General features: G+C 38.6%; 1 protein-coding gene across 1 annotated transcript in view; it reads right to left on the bottom strand.

The window, feature by feature from the left end:
* The window catches only part of tmem163a (transmembrane protein 163a), a 341,502-nt gene that overhangs the window by 102,741 nt on the left and 212,716 nt on the right, over nucleotides 1-26,045 (bottom strand). Inside the window, 2 exon segments of the mRNA XM_028806568.2 lie at nucleotides 10,688-10,779; nucleotides 21,650-21,693. Of these exon segments, the coding sequence (XP_028662401.2) occupies nucleotides 10,688-10,779; nucleotides 21,650-21,693 (136 nt within the window).

Below are 26,045 nucleotides of genomic sequence, written 5' to 3'. Positions count from 1 at the left end.
TTTAAATAAATTAACACATGACTACGTACATTAATAAATATCTATCTATCTAGAAATCAACATCTTAATTAAAGAAAGAAACATATCCTCTAATATGACAAGTCTGATAAAAGCATTTAATTAGTGATTAGTCAGGAGAAAAGTTTGTCCTTCTGCATCATTTATTATTCGTTCACAGCATGATCAGAATGGTGAAATATTAAAGGTGCAGGTCTATTTTGTAAGGAACTGAATTTACATAACTGTGTAAATGCACACTTTTGGTTCATTGGATTACACCCGAATGATCTGTATAAAATAAAGGTCTACTTTGATACATTTTGGTTCTTCTTATACTCTTTAGGTTGAACTACCACCCTTGAAATTTCTGTATATAACAACTGTCCGATATTGTTAAATACAGGTGAACTGATTTCTTAATCTTCTTTTAGTACATTCAGAGTACAGTATTACATCTTTGTCTTTGTTGTTCATTTGACCTTTATCTGGTTTCCTGATATGCCTGAACAGGTTTCTATCTATCTATCTATCTATCTATCTATCTATCTATCTATCTATCTATCTATCTATCTATCTATCTATCTATCTATCTATCTATCTATCTATCTATCTATCTATCTATCTATCTAAGTACAGTTGCACAGCAATTGGAAGGCCACCTCAGCTATTTGCTGTATTGTGTTCAATGTTGTCAAACTCAAAACTAAATAAAAAAAGTGGAAAATGGATGAATGAATGCAGAAAATATATTAAAATTAGGCATGCAGTGTGTTTATTTGGCAAAGTATATTAATTCAGAAAATCTACACAATTTTGGTTGCAGGCTAACAGCTCCAAAGAAGGCTCAGTTGAGTTTAGCATGTAATAATAATAATTCTTTGCATTTATATAACGCTTTTCTCACTACTCAAAGCGCTTAACAATTGCAGGTTAAGGGCCTTGCTCAAGGGCCCAACAGAGCAGAGTCGCTTTTGGCATTTACGGGATTTGAACCGGCAACCTTCTGATTGCCAGTGCAGATCGCTAGCCTCAGAGCCACCACTCCGCCTGTCAGTTTAACGCGTGGGTTTGTGACTTTACCTCACATCATCCTTCAGTCCCAGCTTCAAAGGGACACACCAGGGCATCTGAGAATTCTGATTCATAAAATACTTAATGAAATTATATAAAACTTCAGAGTAAAGTAAGCAAAGCCGGAGAAGTACTGTAAATGATGCCTACATCACAAACAAGTAAGAACACCATTCCAGCACCATCCCAAGATGCTTTATGGGTCCGGTGCACATCTACAGCAGACTGTGATCAAACTGGTCAACCTCCAAAAGCATTAGGAGTCTACTAGGAAACAATCTGAGCATGTCAACTCCATTATTGAGCTTGTCAGATTTAAATTGTACTCAAAAGATAAATGCATTTGTAGTTTTGCTTCCTGGTTAATAGAAAATTGTTCTTTTTAGGGGAAAATAAAAATCATAGCACTAATCCAAAACCAAAAATGTGACAATACAGTACTGTTGGGCCAAACTGTAAATCTAACCTAGAGCCTCATCTGCAAACAGCATACATTCCCATGTTGTGTGTGTTCACTGAAGAGCTTTATTTTAAACTGAACAATAACAAACTGTCACAACAGATCAGGCTGGAATCATACAGAAAGCTGGACCTCAAGGACTAACATTAATTAGCTTAATAAATAAAGAGAGATATTTTTGTACCTAGCAGCTAGTTCAAACTGTCACTTTTTGCAGACTGACTGCCAACAGTCTGTGCTATGAAGTAAATTCTTCTAAAAATAAGCTGCTCATCACATGCAGTATTTGTAAATATAACTAATTCCACTACATTCTTTCTGCACTAGAATCTCAAGCAGTTACAGCCATCACCTTCAGTAAGTTTTGTCACAAATGGAAATGATCTGTACTGATGGAAAGAAACTGAGCTGTGAGGTGTAATAAATTTATCTTATTGGTTATCAAGTTTAGAATAAACCAGCTCCAGGTGGTTTAGGTTGGTGGGTCAGCATGGAATGCAGGGCAGGAACTGCCCAGAGAGGTGCCAGTCTATGGCTTGGCACAAAGACAATAACACCTACACCTATTTAAACCAGGCCAGTTTAGTCTTGCCAGTTAAGTTAAAATCAGCATCTTCACACTATTATGCCAGGTCCCGAAGGATCTCCTCCTGCTGAGCTATGACATGTGCCAAACCCCGCTCCATCTCTACATGTATCGTCTGATCTCATTTTGATCCAACTGTACAGTAGAAGCCTCCATCATTAGAACAATTTAATATTGTCATTTAGCTCAGTGTCTGATCCTGTTCATCTGCAGTGATTGCATCCCAAACCATTTATAGTAGCATTTATAGGCACTGCCTATAAACAACGCATGTGCACTCTGTGAAATCATTGTGGGTGCAAGAACATCGGTTCCATACCAGATGATGGATGAGCTAAGGAGAGTCTTCAAGAGGAACTCTACAATGTCAGAGATATGAGTGCATCCAGTGGTGTGTGTGTGTGTGTGCGTGTGTGTGTGTGTGTGTGTGGAGTTCACAAAACATTGGAACTAAAGTTTGTGTAAGGTCATCAATCCAAGAGACAACAAATAGACAGCACTTGTACATTGTCTCCAGTCTCACTCTTCTAAATACTACAGAGAAATAAGCCAACATATCTGTCTGAAGTGAGAAGAAGCTGACGTCCAGTTGAATCAGCCTCCTTTAAAACTGTTTAACTCTTCAATCTAAATCTGAAAGAAACACCAGCCTACCTCCTAGTCACTAACAATCATCATGTCTGGACCCTGTCACTTAACAATGGTGACTTAATGCGACAGAACACTGGCTCCAAAACTCAACCCTTTCTTTATTAAACACTGCAATGTAAATCAGCTGTGATTTGTGCACTGGCTTATTTTGACCACTATACACAATTAATGAACACGCTAGTGCCTTATTATTTAATTTAATATATTTTTACAGCTATCTGGTTTTGATTTTAGTTCACAGCTCCCTTAAGACTGTAAGAGTGTCTTTAATGAGGTCTTGTCCCGCCATGTGCACTGACTGGTTACAGATGGTAAATGGCTGAGTGTTGCTCTAGAAGCTCTTTAAAAACACCTGCTGTAGTTGTTTGAGTTGGTTTGTTTTGTGCTTATTAAAGTCACAAGTGCAGATGCCTGGAATAGAAGTGTTGGGCTCATGACAGTCTAATAGGAAACCTTCATCCAAATGAGAAAATATGCAGGTGACTATCAAAGAAGCTGGAAGAAATGAAAGTCTAAAACACAACTATAGTAAATAATATCTTCAGACGTGAATAGGTGTTAAAAATTGATGGATCCTCTTCCAAGATGGCACCTCCACACTCTTTTATTTCACAATTCTGACGTAAATATCGGTGGCCCTCCAATTTCCAACCCCCTTGGTGTCAGTATGATATAACTGGACTAGGAGGTTTATTTAATGAGTCAGGGCTAGAGGTGGTCCTTTCTCTTCGATTTATGTGTTCTATCATTTACACGTCCTAATTTTTCTATGTTTAGCTGAGGTCTTTGCTAAGGAATTGCTCTTTGCTCTGTGAATTTCCCCTTGTGGATTAATAAAGTATCTATCTATCTATCTATCTATCTATCTATCTATCTATCTATCTATCTATCTATCTATCTATCTATCTATCTATCTATCTATCTATCTATCTATCTATCTATCTATCTATCTATCTATCTATCTATCTATCTATCTATCTATCTATCTATCTATCTATCTATCTATCTGGAGTCCCCCTCTCTTTCCCTCTTCCAATTCATCTCCTGTCCCCATTTGCTTCATCCCTTTCTCATAAGTCCAAACTGGTATCTGGTCTCTAATCCCTCAAAACTCTCCCAATCATGTCCCAGACATTCCCCCATCCTTTGCGTTGTGCTGGGAAACCATGTCTCTGAATATCAAAAATTGCTCTAAAAATCCTAATCACCAGCACACACGATTTAAATTTGATCATAGACTTTACCCTACTCTCTGTGAGACGTTATCTCATGGGACTAGAATTAGATCCCTTATGTAATTTTTGTCCTCCTAAAGTCTCTGGCACTTTCCTAAACATGTTCTAGAAAAGTTCTCTGGCACTATATGGCTAAATCCCCCTCCATGATTCTTACTTTTCCCATTCCTTTGCCCACTCAGGTTTTTCTATCCCTAGACCTTTCTTCTTCTCTTTCCCCACTTTCCCTTTCTCTCTCCAGGCGATGGCTTTTAATGAATGCAACCATTACAGCGAAGTTGCTTTTAGCCACTCACTAGAAATCTCCTGACCTTGTCTCTCCTGCTATTCATCACAGGCTTCATGTTGTTCAGTTAATAAAGAGCTGGTTGGGGTGTTCCATCAGGCAGTTTCTCCAGTCCACCATTCCACATTTTTTTCCCCCTATTACTTTGCTTTTCTGCATTCACACTTGTTCATCAAATTATTTACCTAGCCCTCAGGGACACTTTAAAGATGACTGTGACTACACCACTATAATCCAGTCAAATCTAGTTCAGATAGTCTTTCCCCATTGACTTTAATGCAGTTCACCAAGTTGGGTGAATATCGCAAACATTTCCATGATTTCGGGTAACTCACAGTGATGTGAACCTGGCAATGTTTGCTCATCAGTATTGGGCACCAGTGGAGGGGTGTTTGTTTTTGTTCTTGCATAGCTCATAAATCAGTTAATATTGTTGGTTTCCTTTTACTGTATTCCTTTATCATTTTATAAATAAAACTTTATCAAAAAATAATTAGTAATTTCCTTTATAAAACTGCTCTAAAAAAGTATCTAAAAGTATCACAGTCTTCTGGACTGTGCCTAACTTAATGCAGGCATTCTCTGGGCAGTCTATGATTTTGGGTGTCCTTTCATTTATTACAGTGGCTTCAGAAAGTATTCAGACCCCATCACTATCTGTGCCTGTTCTTGAGTGGCCCAGTCAGAGCCGAGACTAGAGAGACCTGAATCCATCTTTCCACTGATGGCCTCCAGCCAGTCTGACAGAGCCTGAGAGGATCTGCAAAGAAGAATGGCAGGAAATCCCCAAATTCAGGTATGTGAAGCTCATTGCTTCAAACCCAACAAGACTCCAGGCTGTGATTGCTGCAAAAGGGGCTTCAATGAACTACTGAGTCGAGGGTCTGAATACCTGTGTCAATGGGAAATTTCAGTTTTTTATTTTAAGAAATCTGAAAATTTTCTAAAATCCTTTTTTCACTTTGTCATTCTGGGGTATTGAGTGTGGCTTGATGTGGGGAAAAAATTATTTAAATAAGTTTACCACAAGGTTGTGACACAGCAGGTGAGGTCAGGTTGGGGAAAATGCACTGGTACAGCACGTTGCTACACCCACCACAAGAAGAAACAGTTCAGGTTCCCGGTTGGCAACCCTCCAAAATGTATAAAAGGTGCTGAGGCCTGAATACTTTCAAAAGGCACTATACATAAAAATATTTGATTTCCTTACAGAACTGAGTTTGAATTACATTTGTATAATACACAAATACATTAAAAATTTTGTAAGTAAAGGCTGCAGCACTGATAGGTCAGTGGTTGGACAATTCAGTCCACAGCATAATAGTATTTAAACCAAAGAAGCTCCCTATTGGCCTCACAGATCACGTCTTGGGCTCCCATTGTAGCAGTGACATGCATTTGTCAGAGTAAATGACTGATGAATAATGAGGAATGGAAGGTGGCATCAGAGATGATTCTGAGTCCCACTGTATGCAAATAACTATATTGTGAAGATGAAATCAGAGAGTCAACTTATTACACAAGAGGATTCTTACATATACTTTGCACTTTTGTGTATGCAAAATCATGACTTTCAGAGTACCAGTGGGATCAATAGCATCCTGAAGGTCATCATTTGCACAAAGTGTTCAAAACAAAATGCTCGTACTCTTTAAAGGGCATCTGGTGGATGTTCAAAATTCTAATGCTGTGCTGTTCTCTCTCTCTCTCTCTCTCCTGCACTACTTCTCTCATTGCGTTATGTCTTATGGCTTAGATATCCCCAGAAGTCAATTTTACCTACGTTTTTGGCAGCTCATTGACATTACATCTTTGGCTGTTGTTCCTATAGCATTTCTCATGGGCAATACCTGTTCAAGAAAACTGCTGGACATGTTGAGTTGGTTTTTTTTCAACTAACAAAGAATAAAATACAAGGTTGACACGTAGAATTCTGCCGGAATCCACTTTGCACCTCCAATACCCTCATATGTGCTTTCGTATAAGACCTAAGGGAGAAGAGTTAAGACTAAGGCCTCCTATTTACCCACCAAGCACTTGCTGCGGTCTCCTCATGTACTAATTCTAAAGATGCTATACCTAAGTAGTATTAATATTGTCACATGCACAGTTTGCATTTGCACATCAACATTACAACAATCTACACGAGAGAAGGCAATTCAGCCCAACAAAAATTGCCAGTCCTATCCACTTAATTCTTCCAAAAAAACATCAAGTCGAGTTTTGAAAGTCCCTAATGTCTTACTGTCTACCACACTACTTGGTAGCTTATTCCAAGTGTCTGTTTATATAAACCTCCTAATGTTTTTGAGAAATTTACTCTTAACAAGTTTTCAACTTGTCCTTGAGGAACTCATTTTAAAGTAACAGTCTCGATCCATTGGACTAATTCCCTTCATAATTTGTAAAACATGTAATATGCCATCTCTCTGCAGTACCATGATAAACAAGAATGTATTAATGGAACACTTCACCCAAAATTATATTTTTTCACATGTTCCTTAGCCTGTGTAGTTTGTAGTAGTGGTCAAGAAAAATAAATTATAGACCTGACACTGCCCCTCATTATTTAGTCAAGAGTTTTGACATTAATTCAAAAGCACAACCCTGTTTGAGCAATTCTTTCATTTTCTGTAGTTATCTAACAATATATAAGCAAAAAACTACATGCGTTTTGCACATATAGAGCATATGAATGGGTGACTTGATGTGTGGATTATGTAACATAAGTAATCAAGATTTTTTCATGGACATTTCTGATATTGTGCGCTGTTGTCCAGTATCGGGTCCTATTCTAACTGAAACTTTGTAATGTAATTTTTTCTATGTAAACATGAGATGAAACACATTCTCAGTCACCACATTCTAAAAAAAATCTGTTTTTATAATGTCACATTATGGTTCTTTACTGGGCTGTGTGGTTCCACAAAGAACTATTGCTTGACAAACCACTATTTCATTCTGGGAAAGACTCTTTGTACATGAATTTGGTTCTTTGTGCTTTAATAAACCACCTAATATGTAGAAAAAAAAAAACCTGAAACGTTTAATGTGTGGTGGGCTTCCTAGGAGGACACAATCAGATCAACAAACCCTGTATTACCGTACATATTTAGCAATAGTCCTGGGTCTTTTGGGAACCAAAAATGGTTCCTCTATGGAACTGGTTTCGAACTCCAGGCCTGGAGGGCCGCAGCAGCTTCAGGTTTTCATTCTCACCCTTTTCCTAATCAGTGACCAGTGTTCACTGCTAATTTACTTTTTTTCCCTTCATTTTAATAGCCCTGTTTTTAAGGATTCAGTTCTCTGAATTGATTTGTTTCCTCATTAAATGGCAGCCAAACAGAAATGAGATGTGAAACGAGCCGACAGATGACCAGCTAAACTGAGGCTTCAAATGCCAACCAGTTTCTTAATGAGAAGCCGTTTCTTGCTGTTAATTATACCGTTATTTAATTCCATGGCTTCTTGCTGCTCTCATTCTGCCACAGCAGACATTTCACCATCCAAATGTTTTGGTGACCTGAGAGATCAACCTTAATGAGGCCTTTACTTTTCTTTATTTTCAGATATTAATAATAATAATAATAATAATACATTTTATTTATTTGTAGGCACCTTTCTAAACACTCAAGGACACCGAACAATAGATAGAACACATATTATAAACAAAACTAAAATACAAAAATTTAAATCAGACAGCAATTTTAATCAAAGGGAAAAAGCAGTCTTAAACAAATGAGTTTTAAGTTTAGATCTGAAAAGTGAAAATGATTCAATATTTCTAAGCTCAGGTGGTAGTGAGTTCCAAAGCTGGGGAGCAGAGCAACTGAATGCTCTGCTCCCCATAGTGGTAAGACGGGCGAAGGGGACAGTCAAGTGGAAGGAGAAAGAGGATCTAAGGGTACGGGAGAGAATGGCAACATGGAGGAGGTCAGACAGATATGGATGGGCAAGGTTGTGGATAGCCTTAAAAGTTAACAGAAGAATTTTGAATTGAATTTGGAACTGCACTGGAAGCCAATGAAGCTGCTGCAAAACGGGAATGATATGATGAACAGAGGGGGTTCTAGTAATGATGTGGGTAGATGAATTCTGGACCAGTTGAAGCTTTGCGAGAAAGACCAAAGAAAAGGGAATTGCAATAATGCAGACGAGAAGTGACAAGGCTATGAACAAGGATAGCAGTGGTGTGGGGAGTGAGGAAGGGGAGAATACGATTAATGTTACGCAAGTGGAAATATGCAGACCGGGAGATGTTATTGATGTGGAACTGAAAGGATAAAGTACTGTCAAGGATGACACCCAGACTCTTAACCTGTGGGGAAGGGGAGACAGAGGAATTATCAATAACAAATGAAAAATGATCAGTTTTGGATAATGTTGATTTTGTACCAATGAGGAGAAGCTCAGTTTTGTCACTATTTAATTTAAGAGAATTTGAAGAAAACCAGGATTTGATTTCTGCTATGTAATCAATAAGTGAGGAGGGTGGAAAGGAAACAGTAGGTTTGCTAGTGAGATAGAGCTGGGTGTCATCAGCATAACAGTGGAAGCTAATGTTATATTTATGAAAGATATTTCCAAGGGGAAGGAGGTAAATAATGAAAAGGAGGGGTCCCAGGACAGAGCCCTGGGACACACCTGAAGTAACAGCGGTGGATTGGGATGTGAAAGTTTTAAGCTGAACAAACTGAGTGTGGCCTGAGAGGTAGGATCTGAACCAGTCTAGTGGAGTGTGGGTAATGCCAATCGAAGATAATCTATTGAGAAGAGTAGTGTGACAAATAGTGTCAAAGGCTGCACTCAGATCAAGGAGGATGAGAATAGTAATTAAACCAGAATCAGCTGCCATAAGGAGGTCATTAATAATTTTTTCTAAGTGCCGTTTCTGTACTGTGGAGGGGACGAAAACCAGACTGGAACTGTTCATACAGATTATTTTGAGATAAATGAGAATGAAGTTGAATAGCCACTATTTTTTCAAGAATTTTGGAAATGAAGGGTAGATTAGAAAAAGGACGAAAATTACTGAAATTAGTTGGATTGGCACCAGGTTTTTCAGTATTGGGGTTATTGCAACAGTTTTAAAAGATGAAGGAACAGTATCAGTAGTGACAGAAGAATTGATTATAGCAGAAATAAGAGGGACCAGAGAGGGGAGGCAGACTTTGACTAGAACTGTAGGGAGGGGGTCCAGTTGACAGGTGGATGGCTTAGACTTACAGATAACATCTGAGATTTCTGTGAATGTAGGAAGCTCAAAAGATGAAAATGAGTGAGTTGGTGGGTGAAATTCAAATGAAGTACTGGAGGAATCCGTACAGAGAGACTAATGAATCTTCAGGATTTTTTCATTAAAAAAGGACATAAGGGAATTTGAAAAAATCAGTTGAGTAAAAGTTAGAAGGTAAAGAATCTGGGGGTTGTGTGATATTATTAAGCAGTGAAAATGTTGTGTGATGGGCACAGGTGAGCTGGTCATGTGGCGGCTCGTTTTGTGTCTCATTATTGTTTGGCTCCTAATTAAGAAATAAAAAACCAACTAAGGGGCCTGAGTCAAGTTAATGAAAAGAAGTACTTAGCAGCAAGGCTCCAGCAGACCCCCGTGACCCTGTGTTAGAAAATAGGGGGTTGGATAATGGATGGATGGATGGACTGGATGGAAGGACAGCAAAAACTGGTCACTAATTAAAAAGATGGTTAGAATGAAAACCTGCAGCCACTGAGGCCCTCCAGGACTGGAGATCGACACCACTGCTCTATGCCATCATTCTGAAGAACCACTCTGGCATCTTTATTTTTAAGAGTGTGCTACAAACTACATGGGGTAAATAACATATCAAAATTCATTTTTGGCTGAGATATTCTTTTAAAATGTGTAGCTTTATTTAATTTAATAGATGTAGCTGCATTGCCACTTATACTGGTTGAGATGCTTTTCAAAAAAAATCTATGAACCGTTGTGTCGTCCCACAATGATATGCACAAAATCAACTGCTTGTTTTTCTTGTTAATAAATTCAGGTAGGTGCTGCTGCTTTTGGAAAAGTCCTAATTTGCTGAACATCTGCCTAATCTGCCTTTTCTAGTGTTAAATGCAAAATGGGTAGAAAAAACAACTAAACAAGTGGTTATTATGAAAGGAGCATATTGAATGTAATCAGCAAACATCTGTACAGTGCAGAATATTCACTGGTCACCAAGTGGGCTCCTCTACGTAAACGCTGACCCAAATCCTGGATAACAAAGCATTACTTCATGTAGTCCATTCAGATTTCTGTAAATTACTTTAATTCAGCTTAAAACAAACACAAAAAAACATTGCTCATGGGAAGGCTTGCTTCTTTTTAAACTCGATTCTAAGAGCTCACACAAATGTGGTGAACGTGTACTCACATGTATTCCCGGTGTGCTGAGTGCACAGCTGCTGCATTGCTGTAACGCCATAAAACGATGACTGAAGAAAGCACATCCAGGGTGGCATCAAACTGCAAAAAACAAAAACCCTTGATGAGCAAACTGAACGATCGCCTAGACAGCCTGTCAACACGGCCTGCTGCTGATGCTGATCCAGCCTCACACTCTTAGAAGTATAGCAGGGATGATAAGAGGCAGGCTGCTAACTTGATAAAAGGCTCACAGAAGCTCAGGGTCACCTTGTCTCCTTTGTCACATTGCAAGAACTACTGGAATTTGTCCACTTTGTTTTTATTTCTGAAATGTTTAGTGGCTTTTTGTGAATTTAGACAAATGGCTTACACCATCTTTCCGTTAGGAGTTTGCACTGAGTTTTTCAGTTCAGGTTAAGTTGTTGTTGTGCACTGCTTTTAACAAGTCTGGAGTGCTGCAGACATTTAGCTCTTTAGTGTAGTTAACAAGAAAGCATATAACATCAGACAAAGCACAAACAATAGGATAACGTTTAATTGAATAACGTATTATTCATTAGTAAATGCTATCCTGAGAGCTGTTATATATGGAGAAAAATTACAAAGAACTTTGTTAAACATTTAAGGATAGTATTCTGTAAAAACACTACATAAAATAAAACTAACACTTCCTCAGACTCTGTGTGGTAAAAAAGATAAACCTTTAATTCAAATTCTTCTTTTGCTGACTGTCCATTTAGTATTTCTTTCCCTTTCTTATTCTTCGTTCTTAATCTGACTTCTCCAAAACTTTGCTCCATCCTGTGTCACAGTGCACCATGTTTAGGTACATTATTAATATTAAAAGAACAAGAACTTAAACCTGACTCTACCAGGCCTTACTGAACATGCTTACCCCTACAAAGAAGGTCAGTAGATGAGCGATTTGTCTACCAGGGTTATTCTACTCTTTCAATCTTTTCTGTCTAAGCTCCACATTCACTGGTGAACCTGCCACCCAACTCAGATCGCAATTTTATGCTGACAGGTTTAATGCAATGCATGTTTTTATTTTCAGCATTTTGTGACATTTGTACAAATGGTTTAGCAAAGTGATTATGCAGAAATGCCTAATTCAGTCATAAGAGAGGGCCCACTGGTCACCCTAGTCACCACTGTTGTCCCCACCAATAAAATCTTGACACAAATGTGTGTCACCCTCAGAGCTCATTTAATGATGGCTACACTCTGAACCAAGGGGTGGTGCTGTTGCCTAATGCCTTCTCTCTTCCTCCCTCTGCAGAAAAGATGACTGATTCTTCTTCCATCCCTGACATCAGTTCCACTTTCTGACCTCCTGAACCGGCCAAACCCCGCAGCTGTGATAACCAGCAATGTCACCATCTTGGGTAGTCTGCAGAAGGCTTGCATACGAACAAGATCTTGATTATTGTTTTCTGATTTTTCCAGTTCTGTTTTGGCCATCACGGTATACGAGGTTTACCTAGGTGCCCCAACTATTTCTGACATGTCTTCCTGTTTCTTGCTATAACATTTCGATAGAGTTTGGAGGAGCAGACAATTTTCTCAGCTTCTTTCTCTAACTCGACCACTTCTCATTGTACTTACGATAAACGTCTGTGCTGCATCCAAAAGAACAGAAAGAATAAGACACGGCACAGCACAACTTGAGAAATCAAGAAAACTCAAGTTGGAGGTTAGCTTCTTATTTAGAGCAACTGCTTGTTTACGTTACAAGAAGCCACAAATAAAATGTTTCTATTGATTAAAGGGACACTCAATCTATGTAATGGACATGCCCTGACCCATGACTCTGTACTAAAATAATTGACCCAGGAACATAAATGAAGGAAGGATCACATAATTGACTTTTAACCTCCTTAAATATGTTTGATCCAATCCAGGGCTTAGAGGTTGCTGGATCAACATTAAGGCAGGACAGTCCTGGAAAAAGCACCAGTCCATCTCAGTGCCAGATTGGCATCAGCATTGAACCTAACAGACATGTTTTTAGGAATATTCAAGGAAACCAAAGTGCCCAGATAAAAACCCATAGACACTGTGAGAACGAGAACATGGGCTGCAACCAAACAGTCAACCATCGAACAGCAGATTGAAACTCAGGATTCTGAAACTATCAAGCAGCAGAGCTAACAGATCTAATATCTTGGATCATTCCAAGAAAAAAGTTATTGTTCCTAACAGGTAAGGAGTCAATAACTGTCCTACGCACAACAATTAATGCGCTATGAAACTTTCTTCACAGCTGAGAGTAGAAGAGATCATGAGAATAAATAGCAAATCATTTCACTGGTAGCAGATTTGTGGACAGTGTTGTCAACCCTCAGATGAATCTTTTAATTTACAATTGGCCAATTCTACTCTTATTTTCATGAACCCCGAGAAGTGACTGAGATAGAGTATAAGTGAATAATGGAGTCAGAAGGAGGCTCCTGTGTAGGGTTGTTAGGATCACTTTTTGTGATTCAGTGAGAAGCTCAGAAATAAGGGAGGACCTAACAGTAGAACTATTGCTTCTCTGGAGCCAGCTGAAATGGTATAGAAATAGAGCTAGGATAGTGAGGTTCTACCATATGTGGCCCAGGATACAATAGAGTATTTATATCTGTTGAATAGCATGGGAACCTCTGGAAATTACCCAGGAAGATTTGTAAAAAGTTGGTGAGAATAGCATAAACTGGCCTGTCCAGCTCAGCATGTTGCCACCATGACTCTTACCAGGAAATTCTTATTAAAGTGATGCTGTATGCTTGAGTTTGGGTTTCTTATTTTACTGACTTGGTACCACCAGGTTATTCATTTTTTAACTGTCCTTGGCTGTCTCGTCATGGGGGTCGAGGGACTTTCCACTGTTTTTAAAAGTTTGTTTCTGTGTTGGAAGCCATGATAGGTGTCTTTTTAATAGCTTTGAACTGCAACTTTTTGAACAGTATAGCTCTTACTCTTTGCTGTGTGCTGTGGTTTATAGGCCTTCTGTAATTAATGATGCCTTCGTTTCTGAATTTTCTGATCTCCTGGCTGATATTACACTCTCCTATGATTAAGTAGGCTACTTATTGTTGGCGATTTTAACATGCATGTTTGTTGTCAATCTAAACCTTTGGTTAATGACTTTTTATCACTTTTGGATTCATTTGATTTTATCCAGTATATTAATTCCCCAACTCATTCTCATGGTTACACCCTTGATCTCGTTCTGACACGTGATATTTCAGTTAACAACATTGATATACTGTATGTGATGTTCCTTTTACTTATCATTTTTCTCTAATGATGGAATTGAATAGTACTGTTGACGTTGCTACTGTGTTTCATGCTATTCTTGCTTTTTAAATTCCTCTATTGTAGCTGATTTTAAAAGCATGTTCTTTAGTTTTGATCTACAAGGCCAGTATTATAGTATTGATGATTCTGTCTTAGCTTTAAATTCATCATGTAAAATAGTTTTAGACTCTATGGCTCCCCTAAAAATAAGCTGTAAATTATGGTTCAATGACACCACACAGCAGTTGTGCTGCATCTGCAGGATTGCAGAACAATGATAGAAGGAGGACAGGCTGACTGTATCTAAGCAGATTTTTAGAACTTCTCTGTTCAACCTCCAGGAAGCAGTTATGAAATGTAAACACAATTACTTCTCAGATTTGGTATCATCACATTATAAGAAACCCAGGAACTTATTTAGTGCAATTAATTTGTCTATTTACCCTCATTCAGAGATGGGATTAAATAGTACTGTTCATTCATGTGACCAGTTTCTTTCATTCTTTGTCATCCAATCTGGTGTTGTTCCAACGGGTTATGTACTTCCTGTTGTTAATCATGGCACTGTTTAGAAATCCTTTCATGTTGACACACTTAGACCTACTTTTTGTCCTTTTGATGTTGTTCCACCATACCTATTACTGAAGGCTTTTGATGTCCTCGGTCTAGTATTGTTAGATATTATAAGCGGTTTTATTAGTGACGGCATTGTGCCTTCATTTTTTAAACAAGCAGTGGTGTGACCCTGTCTTAAAAAGGCAGAATTAGATCCTGGTATGTTAAGCTAATTTTCGCTCAATTTCCCAATTGTCATTTTTGGCTAAAATATTAGAAAGAATTATTTATAATTAATTGGTTGATCATCTTAACTTCAATATTTTATGTGGGATCTACCAATTTGGCTTTAGGCGTTATCATGGTGTTGAGACCTGAAAGTATTTAACAATATGTCTTTCATTATCAACTCAGGTGGTGCAGCAGTCCTTGTCCTCCTAGACCTTTCTTCAGCTTTTGACACTACTGATCATGAGATCTTACTGTTGCAGCTTGTGCTTCCGGTGGGGCTTATAGGGGCTGCCCTTAACTGGTTCAGGTCATATCTTACTGATACACACTTTTCAGTAACTTTCAATTCCTATTTTTCATCTATTGTTCCTGTTAAATGTGGGTTTCCTCATTCTGGGTCCTCTTTTATTTTCTATATATCTTCATCCCCTTGGTGCTATTTTTAGGAAGTGTAGTAGGCACACAAGATGGACGAGTGGCCCGACCAGGAGTCCAGAAGATCCCTTACCCGCACGTGAGGCCCCGAATAAATGGACAGACGTCCCGAACGGACATGGACTTTATACGTTCCCTGGCCACAACAGAAGAAGACAGGGTAGGACTGTCCCTGGGGGATGTTTACTCTTCCCAGGCGCTAGATGGCAGTAGCCCTCCATATTGGCACCCATTCAGGAACCAGCAGGGAATGCTGGGAGTTTTAGTCTGGCAGCACTGCCCTGCTGGGGTCCGTGGGTGCTGCAACGGTGTGCTGAAGGGAGATGTGCAATACTGGACTTCCATATGACCTGGAAATGCTTCCATTGAGCAGTGGCCCTGTCACTGGAAATACTCACAGGTACTTAATAAAAGGGACTGCACTCCCTTATCCAATCAAGTTGGAGGTGGGAGAATGTGGAGCAACACTCAACTGGAGGAGGACAGTGCATTGGTGAGAAAAAAGAGGATTGTGAGAAGAGAGAACCTGTTTTTTGTCCTTGTGTTTTGCAACTTTGGACTCTGTGTGTTCGTATTCGGGGCTCACTGATGTTTCTATCACAGAAGTTTAATCTTTCTTTTCATTATTATGCTGATGACACGTGGGTCTATATTCCTGTGTGTAACTCTTCAATGAAATCAGCATCACAATTGTCTTGTAGAAGTAAGATCCTGAATGGTTGACAATTTTCTCAGTCTTAATCAAAATAAAACGGAGGTACTGATAGCTGGTACACCTTACAAATCGCAAATTGGTTTTGCACTCCTTGGGTCTTTCGTGGACTTTTGCAAACCTAATATTCGGAATCTTGGGGTTATTTTTGATAGTTACCGCTCTTTTGAGAAAATTATCTGGTCAAGAGTTGCTTTTTCCAGCTTCGTCTGTTAGCCAAGGTTAAGCCTTATCTCCTAGGGATCTTGAGAAAGTTATTTGTGCTTTTATCTTTTCACAGCTTGATTACTGAGACTTATTGTATTCTGGGACCAGCAAATCCCTGGTATGCAGGTTGCAGTTGGTCTAGAATGCTGCTGGCCGTTTTTTGGTCGGGGTAAAACTAATTTTAGCGTCTTTACAATGGCTGGCTGTTAGTTTCAGAATTGCTTTTAAAGTTTTGCTGCTGGTTTTTAAATGAATACATGGGTATACTCCCACTTATTTATTTGAACTGTGTTTTATACACCAGCCATCCAGTGAACATAGATATATCGGTCAGTTGTCTCTTGTTGTCCCTTGTACTAAGTGCAAAACTAAGGGGGATAGGACTTTTGCAGCTGCTACACCTTGTAGGTGGAATTCTTTACCTAATTACATTAAAGAGTCAGCTGAACTGTTTAAAATGAGATTGAAGATGCATTTCTATTCTCTAGCTGTCTGTGACCTTCAATGATACTGATGGTTCCTTCCACATAGTTATTTGTTTGTTTTCAATTTACTGCTAGTTTATATTGTGTTTCACTGTATTTTATTCTACTTATTTTATTTATGTTTATTGTATATGTTATTGTAAAGCACTTTGGCAGAAGAATTACTAATTGGTGTTTTAAATGTGCTCTATAAATAAATTGACATTGATATTGTTTGCTGAGTTAATTACCTGCAGATAAAGAATTCACAAACACCAGGCTTTTCATATACAAACGGTGCATATGTACAAAAATGTTGCATGCGTCCGTTGCAACGCTCACTTCGAGATGTATAAAAACTAAACCTGGCATAAAGTCACACACATCTTCACTGGAGCCTCCACCTTGCGTACATACTTTTCTATTTGGTTTTGCAAACTGCCGGTATCCAGCGTCAAAGCAGTGCTACTGTTTCTTTTTCATATTTGCATCCATAACGTGGGATTTATCAAACACACCAAAATTAGTTGCATACCATTTACAAATTTAATTAATTTGATTGTAATCATTCCGGAACAATACAACATAGCTGTTTTAGAAGACATTGCAAATGGAAGAGTTAGAAGAGAGCACACATTTATAGATGATGATGACTGGCTTCTGAGTTGATTTCGATTTGCAAGAGCTATCCTCTTGAAGGTGTGTGCTGAAGTAGTGCCCACTTTACAAAGGCAGACATTAAAAAATTGTGCTCTACCTGCTTCTTTGCAAGTTCTGTCCACCCTTGGGATTTTAGCCACAGGAGGTTTTCAATGTGAAGTTGCTATCCATTCAGGTAGTTCACACTCATCACTGAGTTGCTCCATGCCAGCTGTATAGGATGATATCTGCTTGTCATCCAAATATTTCACTGTGGTTGAACTGGGAAACATCAAAGCGCAATTCACTGCAACGTCCAGTTTTCCAAATGTAATCGGAGCGGTCAGCTGCACGCACATTGCTATTTTAATGGTGCTGGACAAGTTACATCAGCCAGGGATGAATCACCAAAAGAATGAGCTGGCTTTACATCATATTTTTTTTTCCAACTAGTGCAGCAAAAGGCAAGCAGTTCTTTAAAAGATATCGAGTCACCTCAAAGAGCCATGTAAAGAGCACAATCTATCCGTTGTGGTGCTCTGTGTCAGAGCTACACTATAAAGGCGCCTTCAGAGAATGAATTTGCTTATGAAAATTGAAAACATTTCCACTCTATTAATGTGCTGCTCTATAGTCCACAGAAAGTGTGTCACATTGTGCAAGCAAAACACTGAACAGATGGGGCTATTTATATTGATTTGCATATTCAAATTTGCAAAATTCAGGGAGGAGTCAGCATGAGGCTGTAGACGCATACACGTGCGTTAAACTTCACGTTCTTTGGGTTTTATAAAGGGGAAGTGCATGGAACTTGTCATACACACAGTTTTATGCATCTGGATTTTTTTGAGCATATGTATATTTCCACTATTGTCCATATGCCATGTTTTAGTGTGAATTCTATGCACGGCGTGTTGATACATGAGGCCCAAGGAGACTGAGTGAGTAACTGAGGGAATGTGTTAACACTAAATTTAAATGCCCAATTTGTTGTTAACCTGGCCAAAACCATATGCACTAGTGAAATTAACCAGCAAACTAGCATATGTCAATAGCACAATGCACAATAAACCTCTATGGGCTTTTGAAACAATTAAATTGCTCCAAGACACTTTTCATCTCACATGCTTTAAACAACAGACACTCCAGTGTTATATTGTGAATTTCCCCTTGGGATTAATAAAGTATCTATCTATCTATCTATCTATCTATCTATCTATCTATCTATCTATCTATCTATCTATCTATCTATCTATCTATCTATCTATCTATCTATCTATCTATCTATCTATCTATCTATCTATCTATCTATCTATCTATCTATCTATCTATCTATCATACTGTAGGTGAATTTGGTCTGTCAAATGCCAGAGCAGCAGTCTAATTTTAAAATGTTTACCCTGACAAGGAAGTTGATGTTAAAGAATATCTCATTTTAAAATGCAGGAAAGCTGGATGAGCCATTGTTTCTCTGGCACATTTATGACTAGATAAGATAAGAACCTTTGGTAAGTGTTGGACTAGGGGATTGAAGGCTTTGTATTGGTCTGGCGGTAACTGACTGCCCAACTAGCCTGGGGGAATACAGGTGGTCAAAATGAAAGGACATGCTGCTGACTGGCACTCACAGTGACTGAGTCTGCCTGAGAGGGAGCTGATGCAATACAGCCCCACTGGTTCAAGAGGTGTGTCAAGAAGCCATTAGATTTCTTTAAATTAAGGGTTAACCTCTCTCTGCTCCATTCATCCACACGGCCATTCCACCCAAGGGAACTGCTAGGCCACATTGGACTAGAGACCAATCAACATACTGAGACAGAGAGTCACCTGAGAGCTATACATGCAAGATGAACTGTTTATTAATCAGACTGTTTTTTTTTACCAACACTTATTTTGCTCTATTTTGGGAAAAATGGATATCTAAAGGTAATTCATGTATGAATAAAAACGTAACATTTTCTCCTGTTTTTTTCTGAAACTTTATATAACTACCTGGTGTTAGAGATGTAAAAGAAAGTGGGATGTATTGACCTACTGTCACAGTCAACCTTGACAGTGAACAACTGGTAAGAAATATACAAAGACTAGAGATAGGATTTGAGGATTGCTTTTAAGATCTAATAAATAAATAATAAAAACTCTGAAAAGGAGATTAGGGTCATCCTAGTACCCTACCAACACAAAACAAGCCATGAAAAAGATGACATGTGGCCGTGTCCAATATCAACCTGCCATAACAGATGTTTGACTAGCTTTGATGGATAACAGCTTCCTTATGAGGAGGAAAGACCAATTCCTAGATAGCATTCATGTAACTAAACTTGGAAAACAAAAACATATTTCTGCGCTCAGCATTCAAATTTAAAAAATACATACTGTGGCCGATGGCCAGGGTCCTTGCCTGGCTGGGATGCCTCTCCCTTGCATGGACCGGGGGAGCAAGCCTGGTCAGGACAGCAAAAGTCAGTGTTTTCAGTCAACCAGATTACTGTAATGCACTCCTCTCAGGACTACCCAAAAAAGACATAAATCAATTGCAACTAGTGCAGAATGCAGCTGCAAGAATCTTAACTAGGAAAAGAAAATCCGAGCACATTTTTCCAGTTTTGATGTCACTACACTGGTTACCTGTGTCATTTAGAACTGACTTTAAAATACTGCTTATGGTCTACAAAGCCTTAAATAATCTCACTCCATCCTATATTTCAGAATGTCTTACACCTTACACTCCAAATCGTAACCTTAGATCTTCAAATGAGTGTCTGCTTATAATTTCAAGAACTAAACTTGAAAGAAGTGGTGAGGCAGCCTTCTGCTGTTATGCACCTAAAATCTGGAATAGCTTGTCAATAGGAATTTGCCAGGCTAATACAGTGGAGCACTTTAAAACACTGCTGAAAACACATTATTTTAACATGGCTTTCTCATAGCTTCATCTTAGTTTAATCTTGATGCTCTGTATATTCAATTAATTATCATTATTATTCATGGTGGATCCAAAATCCGTATTAACCCCTACTTTCTCTGCTGTTCTTTTTCCAGTTTTTTGTGGTGGTGATTTGTGCCACCACCACATGATCAAAGCACCGTGCAGTCCCTACATTGATGGATTGGAGGCCAGAGGTCCACATGACCGTCATCATCAAGTTCTTCCATGTGAACCCTGAATACAATGAGGACTGATTGAGGTCATTTATGTTAGGTAGAATGCCTAGAGGGGACTGGGTGGTCTCATGGCCTCGGAACCCCTGCAGATTTTATTTTTTCTCCAGCTGTCTGGAGTTTTTTTTTTTTTTTTTTCTGTCCTCCCTGGCCATCGGGCCTTACTTTTATTCTATGTTAATTAGTGTTCCCTAATTTTAATTCTTATTTATTTTTGTCTTTTTTCTCTTTCTTCATCATGTAAAGCACTTTGAGTTACATTATTTGTATGAAAATGTGCTACATAAATAAATGTTGTTGTTGTTGACAGTACTTTCCCCGGAACGCTAGATGGCAGCCCCCCTGGGTTGCAGCCTGTGCTTAAGACTCCCGCAGGGCTTCATGGGAGTTGGAGTTTGGTGCAGCCCTGTTGGGATCTGTGAGTGCCGCCAGGGGATGCTGTAGCTGCTACTGAGCCCTACAGAGCAGCTCTTCTGCCACACGCAGGTGCTGCTGGAAATAGGTCTTCAAGCACCTGGAGCACTTCTGGGTTTGTTATAAAAGGAGCCAGCAGCCACTACTCCAGGAGCCAGAATCAGGAGGAGGAAGACGAAGCTTGCCGAAGGGAGAGTGGAGGAGCAAGAAAGAGAAAAGAAGGAAGACTTATTGTATTGTATTGTGCTGTGCTTGTGCTGGACTCTGTTGAGCTTGTGGGAATGGGAATGGCCCTGTGTGCTTTGAACTTGTGTCCTATGTCTGTCTGTGTCAGGGCTGGCTTTTACAACACTTACAAACATCATTAGTTAGGTCTTACAATTGTGTTGCACATATAAGGTCAGGATGTCTTATGTAAGCCTTTTGAAAAGTTTTTGGTCACTTAATAAGACAATTATATAGCTTTAAATCCACACATAAGCAGAGCCTGTAAATGCCCAGGAATTCTTGAAGGCTATGACCAGGAAGAAAAAATACAAACTTCCTAGCAAACTTAAATCCATCTTACTTCACACTGACCCTCTTTCCGGCAATCTCCTGTTAGATGTTTAGAACAGCATGCTGGTGGGAAAGGGCCTTTAGATAACAGGGTGCTGACGTGATTCTGAGAGGTAGAGATTAAGAGCACATGAGAGAACAAGAACTCTTAATCCATGTGAACCTCAACAGTAATTCTGTGAAAAGTCAATTATTTTTGGGGAGATTATGGCACACTGTATACATTTATTATGCTTATAGATCAGAGTAAAGAGGACATATGCAATAAGTTAATTAGATATTAGAAAATACCTAAAGAGATACTTACAGCAAATCCAAAGGCTGAAGCGCTGTATCTCATGAAGGAAACAGCTGCAAAACAAAAAGAAGGGCAATGAGATAAGTCGAGATTTTAGAGATATTTTGTCATTTTTCCATTTGCATATACTCAGTCATAAAACCACTGTTGCTGAGACTACAATCCACTGTGAATGTGACTGTCTTGGAATAAAAAAACAAAGGAAATGAAAGGCAGCTCCCTTATTTTAAAAAAGTGTCCTAAATCACTGTAGGATAAAGATGTTTGTCAGTACTGTGCTTGATGATCATCCCCAATAGTGACTGACAAGCACACTGCCTTGCATGTAGTGTATGTTAGGATCCCAGAATCTGTCCTGGTAGCTTTAATATCTACACAGAAAAAAAAAATCTGTTAATCTGACTAATGCACCACCGCATATCATTATGTCTGTTTCTTTAGATTAGAACACTTAGAAATAAAACATTAATAAACACTATAATAAAAAAAACAACATTATTTCTTTGTTGTGATAAAATTCTTTATCTTTATCAACATTAATCTATCTAACTACCTGTGATATACAACTGCAATAACTCAGAAATAATACAATTTCTTTCATTATCTGCATGTGTACAGTATCATATGTGCCCCACAGCAACCATATTAAATAACTTCATAATTACAAGAATTGATATTTTCATTCAGACCTCATTTTCTACAAATTATAGAAGATGTGAGTGAGCGAAATGTGCCAATTAATGGAAAACCACACAGTTTCAGAACTGAGAAGCAACTTATTGTGAAATAATGCAATTCCATTTTAAAATATTAGCTGACATTTGAGTCTTAACTCATCAATCAGACTATATTTTGAACAGTTTTTGCAATGAACAGAACCATAAACATGCACCAGCCCAAAGATGCAAAGCCCAAAACAGCACCATCAATGAGCAAGTAACAGAGGAATAGAATCGTCTGCACTGTGGTCTCCTTCTAGATAGACAAGAGAAGATCGACAGCAGCTAAAAATAACCAAACATCAAAGTCTACACTTCAGATCTATTAAAGTAAAATGCAAGCGCCATGCTTTGAAATACACACAGGTTTGTATCATTATAGCATTATTCGCATTTACGTTTTCATCCATATTTACAGCCACACTTGCAACTTTTTGCCTTAAACATGATATTCATTTTGACATAATGTGTTAAAACATGTACCCAGAATTTAAATTTCCATCCTTGAAAAAAAATCTTGTCTTTTATTTACAAAATAAACACTCATTTGGAGCTTAATTGTTGCATCCTTGCTGTAAGTCTGTACACCAGCTCGTTGCTCTTTCTCACAGCCAAGCTTCAACATTTTTGCCATTAACAAGCAAATGACACCAAGTCAAGCCTCGCTACTCTGTTCATTCACACCACAGATCAGGCTATGTCAGGAAGGGCTACACCATCCTCCACACCACTTTTCTCACATCTGTAAATGTCAGGTTAAAATATAATTGGAGACAGATATATATTTTCATGTATGCGTGCCAGTGGATTACCTCCTGGGCTCACCTAAGGTATGTGGTACCACCCTGGGATGAGACGAGGCTCTGTCGCTAACAGTCTTGTTTCCTTTTATCCATCAGAGCCTCAAGGAACCGTCCAATGAGGACAGTGAAATCAAAGAGGCCCTGCTTTTTCCAGTATAAAGGGGAAATGATCCAGGAAGGTGGAGTCTCATTTGGATATGACCTTGCTGGAGAGAGTCTCAGAGAAGGCCACATGACTGATTTAAAAGGTAACTGGCCTGTCATTATAGTGCCATCGACACATTTCATTTGTTTTATTTGAAGTTTCTTTTTGTTTGAATTAAATGGAATTTTACATGGTTGACGCCCCAATTATTTTTGGATTCACCTTGCCTTATTATTCGCCCTGCTATGATAGATAGATAGATAGATAGATAGATAGATAGATAGATAGATAGATAGATAGATAGATAGATAGATAGATAGATAGATAGATAGATAGAATGATTGTGTGACAAAACCCTAAACGTAAATCAAGTACCACAGTCAAAGGGACACAGCATTAAGTCCTTAACCAGAAAAATGAATTATTTCCACAGGTGTGAAGATTTTCTTTTTTTGTTTAGAGAATATCCATAAACTTGAATGTTGCTGCCCAGGTGGCAGAGGCATCACAATAAGTTATGATCAGAGCTTTGCAACAACTTGCTGAATTTTGGCAATGAACCACAAAATGGCATCACTCTAACCAAAAAAATACAATGATAAATAACTTTCTGGTGCTGAAAATTACAAATTAATAACACTCTCTGATCTTAGAAACTATCAGTAAGACACAAAACACTGTAAGAAAAAAAATGCATGAAGTGCAAAAAAAAAAGCAGCTCTATGATACACTGTTACACATTTTAGTTTTGATTCACCAAAGTCTTCCTACTGCAGACTATATACGTGCAATAATTTAACAGTGTAGGGATTTACAAAGCACCACCTACAGCCACACAAAGGGAATGCAAGCTGTCTATGGTCAAACAGCTTGGAACTTCCAAGAGTGTATGTGAAGCAAACAGTGCAAGTTAGAAAAAATAAATTAATTTCAGAGGCAATGAGTTGAAGGTATTACATTTAAATCTGTAAAAAAAAAACCAGTTAAATGGGATGAGTACTTCATTTATTCATGCCCCCTTATTACAACATTCCGTCTCAACATAACGAGATATTCCCTTTTAATAATGGCAGATTACATTAAGCATTTTAGTGAGAATGAATAGTTCTCCCTAATGTTACACACACACACTGGAGGATCTTCCTCCCATTAAAGATGAAATATGTTGACTTAACTGAGTGTACCTTCTAAAGATGGCTTCCATTTGTTTAGTAAATTGGGCATTGAATTTCTGTACAGTCTTGACTTGCACTCAAATTAACTGCCACACCAACGGTTGCTTTACGACTATTGATTTACTTTTCCCTACAGCACACTCTGTTTCAGCACTAGTTATCTGGACTTAAAAAAAAAAGCTTTAAACAAAGTCTGATGAGTTTTCTGGGTTTTTTGAAATAACAACTTGTTTGGAATATTCAAAACTGCCTGAAGCTGCCAGCCTTCATGTTTACCCTCTGGCTTATATTTACATTCCTGTATGTCTATTTTGCTCATTTCAGATTCTTTTATTATCATTGTTTATGGCAATATTATTATGTATTTTTATTATTATTTTCCTAATTATTTATTTAATGTCAGTTTTGTTTATTATGTCATTTCTAAGTGCTTAAATTTGTTCTTTCATGTTCTTTATGTTTTCTGTGTGGTTCCCCAAGAAGTGGGGCCACCAGTTAGTCTCCACTGAGGGGCTGCTCCGAGTCCCATAAGGGATCCTGGGAATTGAAGCCCTTTGTGGTACATTGTATGCACTTGGTGGTTGGTTAGTTTAAATTTACCAGCTTTTTTTGACACTTTACTTCTGTTTTTTGGAATTTGATTTTTAGATCATGTTTGGGACTCATATATTTGGGGTGACTTGTTAGCAATTTCCTTTGCCTCTTTTTTTGCTCTTTTGAGGATTTTATTATTTTTTAATTTAATTTTATTAATGAATTTTTCTTTTATAAAGATTTTTTGTTGCCTTGCTCTGTACTATACAGCATTTGTTTTCTCTTCCCTAATGTGAGTATTTTGAGACATTTCAGTATATTATTCAAACTTTAAGAGTTAAATGCATTTTAGCCCAGTGTAGGCTTAAGTCACCCACTCAGGTAAAACTGGGCTACCTTTTGATGCACTCCCTCTTGGCAGGCTTGGGGAAGTTAGGCCTGCTTCCTTGGCTATTTTTATTGTTTATTTCTTTATTTGGTTTGCTCCTTTATCCAAAGCAGCTTACATGTTTTGAGATTCAATTGGTTACATTTATTTTGCTTTATAAAATTGAAGCAGGTGAAGTGACTTGAGCGGCACGGTGGCGCAATGGGTAGCGCTGCTGCCTCGCAGTTGGGAGACCTGGGGACCTGGGTTCGCTTCCCGGGTCCTCCATGTGTGGAGTTTGCATGTTCTCCCCGTGTCTGCGTGGGTTTCCTCCGGGCGCTCCGGTTTCCTCCCACAGTCCAAAGACATGCAGGTTAGGTGGATTGGCAATTCTAAATTGGCCCTAGTGTGTGGGTGTGTTTGTGTGTGTCCTGCGGTGGGTTGGCACCCTGCCCGGGATTGGTTCCTGCCTTGTACCCTGTGTTGGCTGGGATTGGCTCCAGCAGACCCCCGTGACCCTGTGTTCGGATTCAGCGGGTTGGAAAATGGATGGATGAAGTGACTTGCTCATGATCACACAGTGTCAGTAGCAGGAGGTTAAGCTAGGTTGACATTTGAACAATTTTGATGAGATCAGGCCAAGCTCCCCAAAACTGTTCATT

This window comes from Erpetoichthys calabaricus, chromosome 8 (assembly GCF_900747795.2).
Source record: "Erpetoichthys calabaricus chromosome 8, fErpCal1.3, whole genome shotgun sequence".
NCBI lineage: Eukaryota > Metazoa > Chordata > Cladistia > Polypteriformes > Polypteridae > Erpetoichthys > Erpetoichthys calabaricus.
This window is presented reverse-complemented; position numbering and strand designations above follow the sequence as displayed.